The sequence below is a fragment of the Mustela putorius genome, unplaced genomic scaffold (genome assembly GCF_011764305.1).
Source record: "Mustela putorius furo isolate JIRA1106 unplaced genomic scaffold, ASM1176430v1.1 tig00000929_pilon_pilon_pilon, whole genome shotgun sequence".
NCBI classification, from domain to species: domain Eukaryota; kingdom Metazoa; phylum Chordata; class Mammalia; order Carnivora; family Mustelidae; genus Mustela; species Mustela putorius.
The window spans coordinates 5,075,238-5,092,137 of NW_025421520.1; the positions used below are offsets into that span (position 1 = coordinate 5,075,238).

At 46.9% G+C, this 16,900-nt stretch overlaps 1 protein-coding gene across 3 annotated transcripts in view; it reads right to left on the reverse strand.

Annotated features, from left to right (window-relative positions):
* Positions 1-9,052, reverse strand: part of GALNTL5 (polypeptide N-acetylgalactosaminyltransferase like 5) — a 48,906-nt gene extending 39,854 nt beyond the window's left edge. For all 3 annotated transcript variants that reach the window (XM_045086349.1, XM_004765988.3, XM_045086348.1), the window contains exons 1-2: positions 8,883-9,052; positions 4,907-5,207 (exon numbers count right to left, since the gene is read on the reverse strand). In XM_045086349.1, coding sequence (XP_044942284.1) covers positions 4,907-5,168 — 262 coding nt within the window. In that variant the 5' untranslated portion in view covers positions 5,169-5,207; positions 8,883-9,052. The remainder of the gene's footprint in view (positions 1-4,906; positions 5,208-8,882) is intronic.
* Positions 9,053-16,900: the final 7,848 nt, after the last annotated feature.

Below are 16,900 nucleotides of genomic sequence, written 5' to 3' on the forward strand. Positions count from 1 at the left end.
GCAGTGAAATACTTACATTAAAATCATTAGAAATATCAATATATATTGCCACAAACAGTAGTGGAATATTTTAAGAACAACTCTGGCAGAAGCAGGCAGAGCTGCGATTACCTGCATGGGTGGTGTGGGCAGGCTGAGCAGGGAGCTGGTCCTCCATAAGCTGGCCTGGGGGGAAGCAGGTAGAGCTCCGGTTCTCCCCAAGATAGTGCCATGTAATTAACATTATATGTTAATTTTAAAAAATTAAAAAAAAAAACAGTCTCAGGAACTTGTATACAGACAACAAAAGAGCTGATCTTTGTATTATCAGAGCCTTGGAAGGAGAGGAGTCAGAGTGGGGCCAAAAAAAGTACTCTCAGAAATAAGGCCGGAAAGTTCCTAAATTCAGGGAAGTTGGACATCTATAGCCTCAGGAGGCTAAAAAATCCACAATGGGATAAACCAAAGAAATCCATGGCAGGACACATCATAATGGAACTTCTGAAAACTGAAGACAGACGACAACTCTTGAAAGCAGCCAGAGAGAAAAAAACATGGGATTCATAGAGGAACAACCTGAATGACTATGGGTTTCTCATCTGAAATCATGGGGGAGAGAAGAAAGTGACAAAACATTTTTGAATGCTGAAAGAAAAGCACTGTCAGGGGCACCTGGGTGGCTCAGTCATCAAGCAGCTGCCTTCACCTCAGGGTTGTGATTCCAGGACTCTGGAATTGAGCCCCACATGGGGATCCCTGCTTAGCAGGAAGCTAAGCTTTTATTCCCTGCTTTTATTCCCTCTCTCTCTCTCTCTCTCTCTCTGTCAAATAAATAAATAAAATCTTTAAAAAGAAAAAAAAAAAGAATTGTCAACTGCAAATTCTATACCCAGCAAAAATATCCTTTGGGAATTATGAAAAAATGAAGACACTCCCAAGTGAAGAAAAACAGACTTTGTGACTAGCAGCCCCACCCTTAAAGAACAGCAAAAGAAAGTTCTCTAAACAAGGAAATAATAATAGGAGGAGGCTTGGAACTTCAGAAAAGAAAAAAGAACATCAAAATGGATGAAAACGGGGTAAATATGATAGAGTTTCCTAATGAGGAAACTCTATAAGTTTCTTCAATCACATTTGACTTTTGAAGCCACAATTATAACACCATCTGATGTAGTGCTCAAAACTCAAGACAGTTATATTTTTAAAATGAGGAGGCTAAGGAGCAGTTTACACTTTACTTGAAGTGGCAAATCATTGATTCAAGGAGACCTTGGTAAGTTATAGTTATATATAAATAGTTATATATAAATATATATATTATGTAATACCTACAGCAACCACTAAAGAAACTATACAAAGCAACCTTTTAAAAAACATTATAAACTCATCAAGATGGAATTTTGAAAATGCTCAAGTAACTCACCAAAACATAAGAGAAACAGAAGATTGAGAAACAGAGGAAACAAACAAAAAAATAAAATAACTGAGAAACTCTGCCATTGATAATTGTCTTAAATGCAAATGATCTAAATATACCAGTAAAAGCAAGGATTAACACAGTGGATTTAAAAAATGTCCTGACAATATGCTACCTACAAGAAACTTACTCCAGTGAAACATAGGTAGATTGATAAGAAAAGGATATACTTGCAAATTTTAATTTAAAAAAAAGACAACAGCTGGGGTGCCTGGCTACCTCAATCGATAGAGGATGTAAATCTTGATCTCAGGGTTGTGAGTTCAAGCCCCACATTGGGTTTAGAGCCTACATTAAAAAAAAAGTACAAGTGGCTCTATTAATAGTAAATAAAATAGATTTCAGAGCAGAGAAAATTACTAGAGACAGAGACATAACCTTATGATAAAAGGTTCAGTGCAGGGGCACCTGGGTGGCTCAGTGGGTTAAAGCCTCTGCCTTTGGCTCAGGTCATGATCTCAGGGTCCTGGGATCAAGCCCCACATTGGGCTCTCTGCTCAGCAGGGAGCCTGCTTCCCCCTCTCTGTCTGCCTGCCTCTCTGCCTCTGTCTGTCAAATAAATAAAATCTTAAAAAAAAAAAAAGGTTCAATGCACCAGTGAGACATAATGGTTCCAAATAGAAACACATAAAAAAATAGTTCAAAATACATGAAGCAGGGACGCCTGGGTGGCTCAGTTGGTTAAGCAGCTGCCTTCGGCTCAGGTCATGATCCCAGCGTCCTGGGATCAAGTCCCACATCGGGCTCCTTGCTCAGCAGAGAACCTGCTTCTCCCTCTGCCTCTGCCTGCCATTCTGTCTGCCTGTGCTCGCTCTCTACCCCCCCCCTCTGATAAATAAATAAAATCTTTAAAAAAAAAATACATGAAGCAAAAACCGAAAATAGTTAAAGTAGAACCTAACAAATCCACAACAGTAGTTGGGGTTTTCAACACCCAGTCTTAGCAACTGACAGAACGGCTAGCCAAAAACTCAGCAAGGACATCAAGAACTGAACAATAAAATCAACCAACAGGAACTAGTTGATGTGTATGAAGGAAATCCACACCCAACAACAGCAAATACATAGTTTTTCCAAATGTGCATGGAGCATTCACCAGGGGTGGACCATATTCTGGATCATAAAACAAACCTCAAAAAACCTAGATGAACTGAGATCACACAGAGTATATTTTCTGACTATAAGGGAATCAGACTGGATGTCAGTAGCAGAGAGGAGAAAATTATTTAAAGACTCTGAAATTAAACAATCTATTTCCAAATAATCCAAAGAGAAAGTCTCAAAGAAAATATAAAAACACAGAGAACCGAATGAAAATGAAAATTCAGTGTATCAAAATGTGTGCTACACAGCTGAAGCCATACTATTAAGATGTCAGTTCTCTCCAAGTTGACCCATAGAGTCAATACAATTAAAAATACCAGCGGTCTCTTTGGAAGAAATTGACAAACTGTTTCTAAAACCTATCCGAACAAGCTAACCACCTACAATAACCAAAACAATTTTGGAAAGAGTGAGAACAGAGTCAGAAAGGGACCAAACAAAAAGAGTTAACTTTTCTGAAAGATGCCGAGATGGAAAAAGGGAGATTTTTTTCAAGAAATGGTGCTGGAAAAAATGGATATCCACACGAGGAAAATGAACATTGATCCTCACCCTCCCATCACAGAAATTCACTCCAAAGGGACCACAGCTCTAATGTAAAATGTAAAGTAAAACCTAAAATCTTAAAATTTCTAAAAATAAAAACAGAGAAGAGAATCTTTGTGCACTTGACATAGGCAAAGTTTACTTCAATAAAAGATTTAAAAAAAAAAAGAAGAACCATACAAGAAATTGGGATGAACTGAAGATCAAAATTTAAAATTTTTCTTCTTGAATGACACCACTCAAAAGAGAATTCAAAATATACAGTATAGCGACTATGGTTAACAATAGTAATATTGTATATTGAAACTTGCCAGCACAGATCTTATCATAAGAGAAAAATATTGTAACTGGGTGTGATGGACACAACTGTTAACTAAACCTGCTGTGGTTATCATTTTGCAATATATACATGTACACATGTAGCAAATCATTCTGCTGTACTTCCAAAATGAATAAGATGTTCTATGTCAATTATGTCCCAATTTTAAAAAGAGAATAAAAAGGCAAGGCACAGACGTACAGAGTATTTGCAACTCACATATCAAAGGACTTAAATCCAAAATATATATATATATATATATTTTTTTAAGATTTTATTTATTTATTTGACAGAGAGAGATCACAAGTAGGCAGAGAGTCAGGCAGAGAGAGAGAGGAGGAAGCAGGCTCCCTGCTGAGCAGAGAGCCCGATGCGGGACTCGATCCCAGGACCCTGAGATCATGACCTGAGCCGAAGGCAGCGGCTTAACCCACTGAGCCACCCAGGCGCCCCAAATCCAAAATATATTTTTAAAAATCTTAAAAATCAGAAGATAAACATTCCGATTTAAAAATGGATGAAAGACATGGGTGCCTGGGTGGCTCAGTGGGTTAAAGCCTCTTCTGCCTTTGGCTCAGGTCATAATTTCAGGGTCCTGAGATCAAGCCCTGCATCCAGCCCTTTGCTCACCAGGGAGCCTGCTTCCTCCTCCCTCTCTGCCTACTTGTGATCTCTGTCAAATAAATAAATAAAATCTTTTAAAAAATAGATGAAGGACTTGAAGAGACACTTTACAAAAGAAGATATATGGGCGGCCACGAAGCACATGAAAAGGTGCTCAAAATCATTAGTCTTCAGGGAAATGCAGATTAAGGCTACAATGGTTCCATTACTTATCCATTAGAATATCTAAAATCTAAAAAACTGAGCTTGCCAAACGTTGGTGAAGATTTGGAGCAAAGGGAGAGATTGTCTACATGCCGGAGGGGAAAATAAATGGCACAGCTATCTTGAAAACACACTGTCATTTTCCTGAAAGTTAAGCATATACCTACTGTACAACCCATCTGTCCCAAACCCAAGAGAAACAAAGTATGTCCACACGAAGACTTCTAACCCATATTCGTGACAGTATTACAATTCATTCTGGAGTATCTACAAACATATTAAAAATATATAATATTGTATTTTGCTGGAGATCACACATAAAAGGAAGGGAAGAAAGATATCCATCAACTCAGGTTAGATACCACCTCAGAGGGTAAGAGGAGGAGAAGAAAGGGGGTGAAGTCGTTAATGGTACCCATTAACATTTATTTCTGTGAAAAAACAGAACACTATCTGAAATACAGCAAACTATCTTTAAAAACTGTTAAATTTAGGTGATACATGCTTGTTTTACTCTTTACTGTATATATGTGAAATATTTTACAATTTAAAAATTGAGTTGCTCTAAGAAAGACACTTTTTCTCTTCTAAATATTAAACTTATGGTACATTTTCCCCTTAAAACAGCTAATAGAGAAAATCAAAATACTTACCTGATCTTAAAAAGGTTTTGTATTCTGTAGTTTCATATTTGTCAGGCATTTCAAATCTTACACGCAGTCTCGGTATTTGCTTGGGGTCCCGGGGAATTTGCTGTTGCAATTTTTTTTCATGGGACCAAATTAATGCAGGCCCCTGGTTTTTCTTCTCCAAGTTGCTTACATGATTATGGTGAATATATACATACAATAGAGCTGTCCAGATCCCAAATATCAAGGATCCGTAGAATAAACATTGAAATGTGACGCCTCTCATTGTAAACCTAGTATTTCTGAAGGTCCATTTTTAAATTTCCTAGGTCAGAAGAATTTAAGAGAGACTATATTAGAGATCTCAGTGATTTCCAGGTTATCTGCTTGGCTTAGATTCAATTTTCAGTGTTTTAAGAACAAGATCATTTTAATATGCAGTTATCCATATACTTGGATGAGATAAAGTATATCTTATTTTCTAGTAGCAAAAACTCTTAAAACTGATATTCAGAAGGTCGCTTAACATCAAAATGTGTAACATGCTTACAAAACATGCCCTTATTTAAAGTAACTGGCACACACTCCTGAGCCTTCAGCTGAAGGAAATACATACAGTGAAAGCAGGTCTACTCATCCCTTATTCATGCTCAGTCCATCTTGGATTAGGGTGGAAGGTAGGCAAGGGCCTGCTGACTCTAATATTTTTGTTTTTATTTTAGGCTTTATTTTTAAATGTATACATTACTTTGACAAAAAAAAATTTAAAAATGGAGATTAACACGGTACCTATCAAATGGCATCAATGCTTGTAAACACGTGCACAGAGCAGCCACTTCTCTCCCATCCTGACCCTTTAAATCCGGTGACAGCCTGGCCCGGGGTTAGAAGGAATCAAGGGCACGAGCCTCCTGAGCTGTCCAGTGTCACCCGCTTTCCAGGGCCCTCTGGCGCGGGTCGTCCTCACGCGCTAAGTGTCTTCCTGCACCTGACCCTCTGGATGGCCATTTCCATGCCAGTTCTCGGCCTGGAGGACCGAGTGCGGCCTCCACAGTTCTGACCTCCTGCGCTAGGACAAGCCTGCCCAGGCGCCCCGGCTCCTACGGCTCCTGCTCCCAGAAGAGACCGTCCCCGGCCCACGGAACCCAGCGCGCTCGGGAACTGCCCCGCATCAAACCGCCGAGGCTGCACCCGGCCGCCCAGAGGCCCGAGCACACCGGGTGGAGCGTCTTAGAGGGCGGCGTGCGGCCACCCCAGGACCCGTGGGGCCGGGCGCCGCTTCCCCTCCTGCCTGGAGTACCGGCTCTCCACCGACCCGGCCCCATCCTTACTCCGGCGGCGCAGGCCGCTGGGCGCAAGGCCCCCCTCCCGGAGGGACTCGTGTTTAACCGCGAAACTAAAAGGACCGAGTCAGAAGGGCGCAGCGGGCGCGCTCAGCCCCGGCGCTCCCGGCCCGCTGCGGAGCCCACGGGAAAGGCCGCACCTTCCACGGGATTGTATTTTGTGATCCCAGCCCGAGGAAGGCGAGTTTCCTCCTGCCCCGGAATCAGCCCAGCCAATGAGGGACCGTGACTACAGCCCAGCCAGTGAGGGCCAATCACAGTTCGGCCAATGAGGGATTGCGGTTACAGCTCAGCCAATGAGGAACCGTGACGACGGGCCAGCCAATGAGGGACAATCAGAGTTCGGCCAATGAGGGACTGCAGTTACAGCTCAGCCAATGAGGGACCATCACAGCTCGACCCGAGAGGGACCGTCGCAGCTCAGCCAATGAAAAGCCACTGTGCTGGGACTTGCGGGTGGCGCCGACCGCTTCGTCCTCCCGTCTCCCGCGACGCCGGCGCGTGCGCTCGTTCCGCGGGCTCGGCCTGGGTCGCAGTGCTCTGCTCTTCCTCAAACCGGTTTTTGCGGGCAAACAACAGCGGTTTGGTTGCTGAGGTTCGCGCGCCGCTGGAGCCGGGGCGCTTCGCCCGCAGGGGTTGGCCCCGGACCGCGCCCGGACACGGCCTGCGAGCGCATCCCCGGCGCGGGCGGTTTCCCGGGAGCCCGAGCTGCCGCCGGGGGCAAGGGCGGTCCTGCGCGACGGCCGTGGGGGACGCATCGCCCGCCCGGCCCTTGCGACCCCACGACCCGGGAGGGCGTGTCGTGACCCCGCGGGCGGCGTGCGGTGCCCCTGCTGCGCCCTCGCTGGGGAGACGGGCTGGAGCGCGGGTGCGCGGAGCGGCGTGGCTGCGGCGCGCGGCGGGCCGGAGCGGCCAGCGCAAACCCCAGGGCTCCAGCCGGCTGCACGCGTGCGTCCGAGGGAGGCAGCGGCGGGCCGAGGGCGACGCTGAGGGTCAGCCCGGCCTCCTTCGCGACACAGAAGAGCCTCTCCTCCCCCGCGTGCGAACCGCGTGCAGGCCGCGGGGGCCAGGGCCGCTGTTCTCGGGGGCAGGTGACTTGGCGGTCCTGGCTCCTCTGCCGGGGCGGGAGGGAGGCGCTGGGACCCGGGACGGGGGTCGCGGGGACCCACGCTGCGGGCCTGCAGCAACGGCGCCCTCCCCGCGCGGTGGGCCAGCCCCGCTCCTTGGCCGGAGGACACGGTGCAGGCAGCGCGCGCCCTCCGTCCCCACCGCCCTTGCCCACCCAGTCCTCTCCCGGCCGCCAGGTCGCTAACTAGGGTCGAGTTACGGAACAGCCTGGCTGGGGGGAAATGGAGCGTCCGCAAGAGCCGCAGAACCCCCGCAGGCATCACGACCAGGGGAAACAGGGGGCCGGGCAGGGCTGGTCCTGAGCATCCTAGATGGGGGGGGGGGTGCGGAACCGGATCGGGCGTTTACTCACACCGGAGCGTTCCAAGACCCGGGCTTTACCACCCCGACAAACACCCCCAGTGCACGGTGCAGCCTCCTTGACTGGACGAATTACGCTGTGAAAATGAAATCTCTGGGGCGCCTTGGTGGCTCAGTCAGCAAAGTGCCTGCTTTCAGCTCAGGTGGTGATCCCAGGGTCCTGGGATCGAGTCCTGCATCGGGTCCTTGCTCGGCGGGGAGCCTGCCTCTCTTCCCTGCTACTCCCTCTGCTTGTGCGCTCTCTCTCAAAGAAATAAATACAGTCTTTAAAAAAATAAAAATAAAAAAAAATAAAAATGAAATCTTTGGTAATGCGAAGAAGAACTGTCAAATGTGTAAGAGGAGAAGATAGCCTCTAACTGAGGCAGATAGATGGAAACGAGACGGAGGAGAATGAAGCTGGTTAACTTCTAATACAGCTGCTACTTCAGATAAATGTCACCTGCTGAGACTTTAAACTTACACCGAACACCAAAAGCAGTTAGAAACTAAGGAAGAAAGTAAGAGGAGGCACCCGCATTGAGTACACAACATGTGCATAGGGGTTCATGATAGGGTTAGTGCTGGAGAAGGAAATACATCCATATTCTCTAGGAGGAGTCTATTAAGAAAATTTGGAGGAAAATCTCTACATGTGAACATTAGGAAAATTACCCTCACTCATTTTTTAAAAAATTTTTATGAATGTAGATTTTTCTTAACACCACACTTTCTTAAAGCAGAACTCCCCCTGGTTCTCTGGAATACGCGCCTCAACTCTCCTCGCATCCCCTCCCCCATCACCACCCCCACCCCCACCCAACGCACATACACTCACATACCGAAACCCTAAAAATCTGGAGTCAGTTGTTGTGTTTGTTTTAAAGTGTCTTTTCAGAGGAAAACAGGCTCTGCTTTAGATGATGTCACAACTAAATTTTCTATAAATAGTAAGATTCTTGAGAACCAAAGTCCATATAAATGCCTGGCCTACCTCTAGAGCGGCATTATCCAGCCTGACCGTTACAACCTCTTCTTTAAAACTCAGATCTTCTTAATCCTAATCCCCAGAGCCAGCGTTCATTCAAGGATCAGTGATTGGAGGCGTGGCTTCCATTGAATCCAGATGGAAGGAGCACCCCACTCCCCCGTTGTTCTGACTATTCAGCACACTGAGCTCCCCCACCTACCATTAAGACAGCAGCTGCTCTGTAGTTGATCAGTTGTCTAAGCTGAGTCACGGGTGAAATGAGCCAGGAGTCTAGGTTGAATGATCTAAAAGACAAGATTTTTTTCCTAATGGCTGACTTTATGGTGCCTGGATTCTGAGCAAATACTGGTTTGTGCTGGGCTGTCCTGCCTGTGTGGTGTGTTTCACAAGAAGCAGCACTGGGTACATCATAAAGCCCTTGTGATGTCACACCCAGGGCGTCGCCAGCAGCCAGGGGCCCTTCAGAGCAGCAGGTGGAATCCGGGACTTCCAAAGTTCAAAGGGACCTTCCAGAGAGTCTTAGAATCCTCAACTGAGGAAATGGGAAAAGCCTCATCTTGGGCAAAATCTAGGCTAGATCTCATTTTCGGCCTTTTTTTTTTTTTTAATAAAGTCAACATGAAAAAAAGCTTTCAGAACACCTCAAGGGACTCAAAGATTACCCGAAGTGTTGTTTGGCTGTCTTTTAATTTTTTACTCTGTATTACTCAATATTTAGATATTAGTACACGAGGTCAGCCAAATGCTTGTGAAATGTCTTGACATGTCTGAGCACATTTGACCTTTCCCCATTGAGGAGGCTGACTCTGTTTAGCCTGGGACCAGACATCTGCTTCGAAGTATGTAAGAGGCAGGGGTGGGGGTGGGAGAGTGAGGGGTTGGGGGGAGGTGAGTTGGGTCCTTCCCAGAGGACCAGGAATGAGAACAAAAAACATATTTTTCTGTACATATAAAGGACATAGACGTCATGGGGCTACCCAGGGGTTGCCTAAGGGAGACAGAATAATCATGGGAGAAGTAAGGGGAAGATACAAGATAAGAAGCGTATTGAGTTACCACAGGCCGGTGTCCCGAAGAATCAAGAGTCAGGGCAAAGTTGTCAGGACCAGTTCATGAGGGGAAAAGGATAATGCAACAAAAGGAAAGTCACAGAACAAAGTCACGGCACTAGGCAGGTGGGGAGGAACATGTGGGGGAGAGAGAGGCGCATTCGTGACAGTGGAGAGCAATCCCATGGGAGTGACCAGAAAGTCTGGAACCTTCCCTATGGGGAAAAAGAAATTAGGAGGCTGAAACGGGGCATGCTTTATCTCAAACTAGTGGGCAGGGTTTATCCTAGTTGATCCTAATTAAAGAATTACAAGGAGAAACAGCCGCCTTGAGTTTTACTCTCATTTTGAGAAGGAAAAGGGAAAGATACCTTACCTTTCTTATGATAGGTTAAAACTTCAACCTGAGAGCCAGGAAAACCATCTTCTCTCTGGGCCTGTGTCTTCTGAGGGATAACATAAAGAGCGGGGCGGGGGGACCCTAAAACACAACGGAACAAAGGGTAGAGAAACAGAAATAGGGAATGCAAATAAAAAAAGAGGCAAAAACATTCAAGTATAAAATTTGCCAATTATTGCGTACTATCCCAAGCACTTTGGGGGGACTGTAGGCGCTTAGAGGAGACAGTCCCAGACTAGGCCATCTCTGCACTCCATGAGGATGTACCTAACATGTGACAGGTGCTGGTCACTAAATAAATCCTCAAACAAATGTGACTCGTAAGACAAAGGAATGGGTAAGCAAGGCCAAAATGTGAATATCCCTGGAGGTAAAAAGGAAACAGAGGGAGAAAAGGAAAAGGGAATTAAAAATTAATGAAGTAACCTTAGTCACAGTCTTGCCTGGCTCCCTCCCACCAGCCCAGTTGGGCTCATTCATCTAAAAACTCTCTTCTGATTCTTTGTTCCATTGACAAAGGCCTACAAACTTTCCCCACACACTGCTCTTACCCTCAAATTCCTCCATAAGCTATTGGTCTGACTTGCCAACCTACGCTCTTCTTTGTCCTAAGAACCCTTCAGAAGAATCCATTCCCTTCCACACTAGTTCCGCACCATTCAAAGCATTCGCCGGACCATCGTTTGGATTTCTGCCCATCTCAGGGTCCAAATAGCATTTTCCCCAATAACCACAGAGTAAGCTTTTCCCATGGAAGTGGGCAGTTATCTTAGGCATCTCGCAAGCAGGTTTGTGATTTGAGAGGTTCCCTCTAGAAATTAATTGCACGCTGTCTTAGAGTGCGAGGGATTATTGTGGGCCCAGGGCTGGGGATGTGGAGTTGGGGAGAAGAGAAAATCTGGTAATAAATGCCAGACAGAGACCTTCCTTTGGCTAATACCCAAGGAGGTCTATGTTATTTGGTAGTGCTGATTGCCTCTGTCACAAGCCAGTGTTTTGTTTATTTGATTCAAGGCCATAACGCTTAGTACAAGACAAAAGAATGTGGAAGCAATGGCAAGATGTGACTATTTCAGTGTGGGGGAAGATGTTTTTTATCTTTTAGTACCTACCTCCCAGTTAAAGTAGCTGAAGTCACCATGTCCTGAGACCTGTGGTAGTCTACAGCAGGGGCATAATGAAAGCATCTGTAACCTCTATCCTAGAACGGCTCCCCTCTCCAATAGGGAAAAAGACATTGTTCAAGACATTGGTTCAAATTCTATTAATAGATTTGGCCAAATGAGAGCAGTTCCCCTGGAAAAATAATACCAAAATTGCCTTGGGTCGATGTCAATCAGTGGCCTCTTGAGTGAATAATTAGTTTCCTCTTCAATTAATTAAAAAAAAAACCCAACATAGTAATCTTTGGTTCTGGGAGGCCAAGAACATCTGCCAAAGATGCTCTAAAGATGAAAATCACACACATTCTAGGGCCCTAGGTTAGTTTCTCAAAATATGGCTCATTTAATGAGAAATAGCCTGTTTAGAGATTTTGATGTGGGTAGCTTGGTTTACACGGCAAATAAGAATGTCTTTATGCAGCAGTGTTCAGAAGAGCTGAAGCGTGGTAGTCCCCCAAGTTCTTGTTCAGTTTGACGAGTTGGCGAGGGTCCTGGGGGTGGACGATCGGGATGGAGACACACATGGACGCGTTTTATACCCGGAGCTGTGTGGCTGGGATGATCAAGTTCACGTCATGTGTATTTCACCACACATAGAAAACTGGGTGGAAAAAAGCACACAAAGTGATTTATGTTCTTCGACTTAGCTCAGGAAACTGCCCCCTTCAGCTGCGACGCTCTTCCTGTGCTTTGTGAGAAGGTTTTCAGTTCCAGACCCACACGTTTGGCTTCCGGTTGGCTTCCTGTGCCACTTGTTGACGTTCACGGCCGGTCTGCTTCGCCAGCTCCGTTTCGAGAGTCGTTTTTTCTGGAGTAAAGCAAACACTAAAACCTCGAATGCACGGTGGACGCGTGCGGGGAAAACACAGAGGCTGAAACCCAAACAGCAGCGGCCCAGCAGCCCAGCGGGTTCCTCCTGCGAGTAGGCGTCCGGCCTTCCAACCCTGCTGATTTCTGGAATACTTGTGTCTTTCTCTTGCTTAAAATAAAAGGGGGAAGTTTCTTTAGAAAAGGTGCAAAGCTAAGAGACGGGACACGGTGCGCAGCCTCTCTGGGGGGTGAGCAGAGGGCAGCTGCAGAGTACCAAATCGCTTTCCTTTGTCCTTTTTCTTCCCCGGACTCACACTTGTTTTTCTCCTTGCTTCCAGACCCTGCCCAGGCTGTCACCGCTGGCCACATGCTCCTCTCCACCTGGGGGGACGATCTCGTCGCTCCTGCGATCACCGCATGGGGTTGATGTCAGCTCGGCCGAGCACAGGGGAAGGCAGGTTTCCGCCGTAAAACGATCGCTGGTTCCTAGTAATTGAAGGGAAAGTTAATACATAATTTGAGAAATACAGTTTTCCAATATAATGTTCTAACAAGAACCCCCTCCCTCCACCATGCTGTAGGTACCTAGATCCCTTTAATGCCGGCTTTTCTCCTCTCCTACCCCCGGTTCATTTTATTGCTTTTCCGTCCGTGTTCCATGTGCTCTCGTGCATGTGCGCTGACTTGCATAATTTAAAAAGTTGAACAGTGGGATCTTTCCTCTCTCAGCTCTCAGCCACCAGAGGGTCAGGCTGCCTGGGGCCGGGGGGGGGGTCTCCCCTCCATCGCTCTCTCCCCTGCAAGGGCCAGTCTTTACAGTTGTTACTGGGTCAGGTTTAGTGCTGCTTGGCCGCTTGTTATCTTTGTGGCCGGGGGCAGATTCCTGGACCGCTCGGGTTTCTTGTAAACAGGCTACTGCCTGCCTCGGAAGATTTTTGTCCTTACCGAAAGAGAACATTCTTGCGAAGGCGGCTGACACCGGGCTCTGGCTCTGTTAATGATGGGGATGGGAAGTTCCTGCCACCTGGCTGCCCTCTGGCAGAGGAGAGAGAGGGGGAGATAGGGGGCTGTAAACAGGGCAGTGTTTTCGAGAGCTATGTGGCAATACGGAGAAAAAGCTGCATGCACGCGCCAAGCATAATGGTCCAGCAGTCCGCCCTTAGCATGTACTTGAACGAAACGTACACAGACCAGGAGGTGGGCGTAAGAATGCTGGGTACGGCCTCAGCTATTGTGGGGAGAATTCAAAACAACCTAATAAACCAGGATAAAAGAATTGGGAACTATGCGGTGGTCTTCATAAGATCAGCAATATATGGGAGAGAGGCTCCGGGGTGGCTCAGTCGGTTAAGCATCTGCCTTGGGCTCAGATCATGATTCCGGGGTCTTGGGATGGAGCCCCATGTGGGGCTCCGTGCTCAGCAGGGAGGGAGTGTCTCATGTGCGCGCTCTCTCTCAAACAAACAAACAAACAAATAAATAAATAAATAAAACCTTTGACAACAACAATATACAGGGTGGAGGGGGGAATGAGAGAATTGGAACCACAAGGACAGACGTTACCTGTTGAACAGTGAGGGAGAAGAGCGGACGGAGAGAAACACCCAGTGCGACAGCATCCCTCCTGAAGCTGAGAAGGTGAAAAACAATAGTTTGTACCATCTTGACACACACGTATGTGGGGAAATATAAAAATACGTGCGGCAGTAATAAATACCAGAGTAACGGTTACCTGGGAGAGGAGGTGTGTGCAGAAAGTCACGGTACTCAGGGGCCCTCAACTTTCCTATGTTCGTTTTAAAAAAAAGATTCACAGTACCTATGCGCCAAGATGTTCAGATTTCTTAAAGCTGGTATGGGAGTGCACGGGTGTTTTCACATCCTCTGCGTACTTTTTATAGATTCACCACCTCTCCTAATAAAACAATGGGAGGTCCTAGTCCGCTTCCAGGATTGCCAGGAGTCGGTTCCTTTTCATCTACAAGATTCTTCATCCCACCTCTTAGATGTGATCGGTGTATTTCATTCCATGGCTGGCCCACAAGAGGGAGATCTAGAACAATTCAGCAGCCAGATGCGCTGAGCTGACACGGTTTTGGAGGGGAGAGGGGTGAGCCGGCCAACTTGGGTGAGCCTGGTCGCAGATATTAAGGAGGGCATGTATAGATGGAGCCCTGGGTGTGGGGCATAAACAATGAATTCTGGAACACTGAAAGGTAATTAAAAAAAATAAACGAAACAAAAAAAGCCTCTTTGAGGACAGTTTCCTGGGCAGCTTTGCTGGGGCACACTGGGGGCTCTTGGGCAAAGGCAGAGCACCCACTCGGGGTAAAGAAGACACAGCCCAGGGGGCGGTGGTAAACCGAACAGTGTTTATTTATTTTTTAAAAGATTTTATTTATTTATTTGACAGACAGAGATCACAAGTAGGCAGAGAGGCAGGCGGAGAGAAAGGAACAGGCAGGCTCCCCACTGAGCAGAGAGCCCGCTACGGGGCTCGATCCCAGGACCCTAGGATCATGACCTGAGCTGAAGGCAGAGGCTTTAACCCACTGAGCCACCCAGGCGCCACGAGAACAGTGTTTAAATCATGCAGTTCCACGAGAGGGTTGCAGAGTACAAGCACACACGATAGCACAAGGAAAAGAGATCCGTGGGTGCAGAAGCAGGGGGCACACATGGTGTCCTTGGGAGCCTGTGTGCAGGCGCTCGGTGGCTGTTACCCTGGGACAGCCCAGAAAACCACAAACTCCTGGCGCTTATTTGTGGAAGACCGAGAAATACCAAGACAGCTTTTCTTGTCTCTGTAGCCACAGACACTACAAGGAGCGTCAAGCGCATCCCTCTTAGAGCTGGGGATGGAGACGTACCGTCAGGAGCACCCCTTCAGAGATGTGAACTGTGTACAGTGGTTTGCAAGCTTTTCTATTAATATTTCTGCTACTCCTTCCTTTTCTTTGATAATGAAGATTTATCTATAAAGATAAAATAGATAAAAAGATTTATCTATTTGAGAGAGAGAAAGGGGCAGAGAATGAGAAAGGGAGTTTCAAGCCACGTCCGTGGTGAGTGTGGAGCCCACCGTGGGGCTCGATCTCCGGACCCTGAGGTTGTGACCTGAGTCAAAATCAAGACTTGGATACTTCACCTACTGAGCCGCCGAGGCACCCCTCTGCTACTCATTCATTTCTAAAATCAGGTGCCAAAGGTTTTATGAAAAATTGTGGAGGATATGTAAATTAGGAGCAGTCATTGGTGTCTCTGTGAGTTTGAAAGAAGCTGCCATTGCTTTGGGGCATTATCATTCATGCTGCTTCACCTCTGGGTGGGGACCTCCTCATCCAAATCTACAGCAAACTTACCTCAGGAGCAGACACCATGCATCACTCAGAAAATATTTGTTAAATTAATGCTATAGCCAAGTGTCCGTTGGCAGATGAATGGAGAAGTAAAATGTGGTCTGCACATACATGGGATAGTCTCCAGCCTTCAAAAGGAACGTGCCAGAACACGGATAAAGCTTGAGGACACGCAGCTTTGTGAAACGCTGTGTGATCGCACTCATATGAGGTACCTAGAGACAGAAAATTCATGGAGACAGAGAGTAGAAGGGCGGCTGCTGGGCGTGGGAGAGGCGGATGGGGAGTGAGTGTTTAATGGGGACAGAGTTCTAGTTTGGGAAGATGAAAAGGTTCCGGAGAAGGACGGTGTTGATGGTTTCCCAGGAGTATGAATTACAGCATTGAACTGCAGACTTACAAGTGGTTAAGATGGTAATTACATGTATGTTTCATTACGATTTGAGAAATAACTATGGAAAAAAATGAACAGAGAGAGAAACAACTGGGGAGAGTCACACTCTTCTGTTCACGTAAAACACACCGTGTTCCATCCAGGAAAGTTTCTGGATGGTTCTAAACTAGGGACGTGGGTCATCCCGGCCCACTGGAGGGTGGAGATAGCTTCGCATTTGATTTGGAGCCTGTTGAGCTGTCTTCTCACTGGGCCCTTCTGGACGGAGGTGGGGACAGGCTAAAGCTTCGCTCCGCTCTACACTCAGGATGCTGCGTCTAGCTACGGGGCTGATCAGCTGATCACGTCTGCTCTTGCCTCCCCCAGACGTGGCCCCTTTGGGGTTATCACCAAGAGAAGCTGTGACCAACAGAAACCAAAGAGGAAACGTGAGAAACCACCTAGTGATTCGAAGTGTCCCAGGTAGGTGGGGTCACAGAGGTCACCGAGGGGCCCAAGCGCAGAGAGGGCAGAACAGTGAGGTCTTTGTGCCGAGGTCACGGAGTGCGGCTTCCTTCCTTGTCACCCAAACCCAGCAGGGCACAAGTCCACAAGTGCCCAGAAACCCTGGTCCCACCTGAGGAACAGTGGGTACAAGGGAAGAAAAAGCAAAGAGAAAGAAAACACCACAGGAAGAGGGAAAGTTGAGCATCTCTGAATTGCAAAAACAGAAGGTGGACGGGGCAGCCCATACACGAGGGACTGAGCAAGCTCTGAGATGGAGGTTCTAGGACCTAAACAAAGGGGCTCTTCAAAGGAAGATTTATCACAGGGAGAGATCCTGCTCCTCCAGAACTTCTCAGAAAAAGGCTCCCAACCGCCCAATTCGTCAGTAAAAGGTTTCTGTTACACAATCCTATACTATGACCTGAAAGCTGACTTTTGTCCCACATGTCAGGCTGATGCCCGTGAGATAATAGAATGGATATATGTTGGTCTCTGCCTCTGGTTCCTGGCACCAAGTGTCTTAAACCCTTGTAATTTCCTAAGTGATAAGAGCACC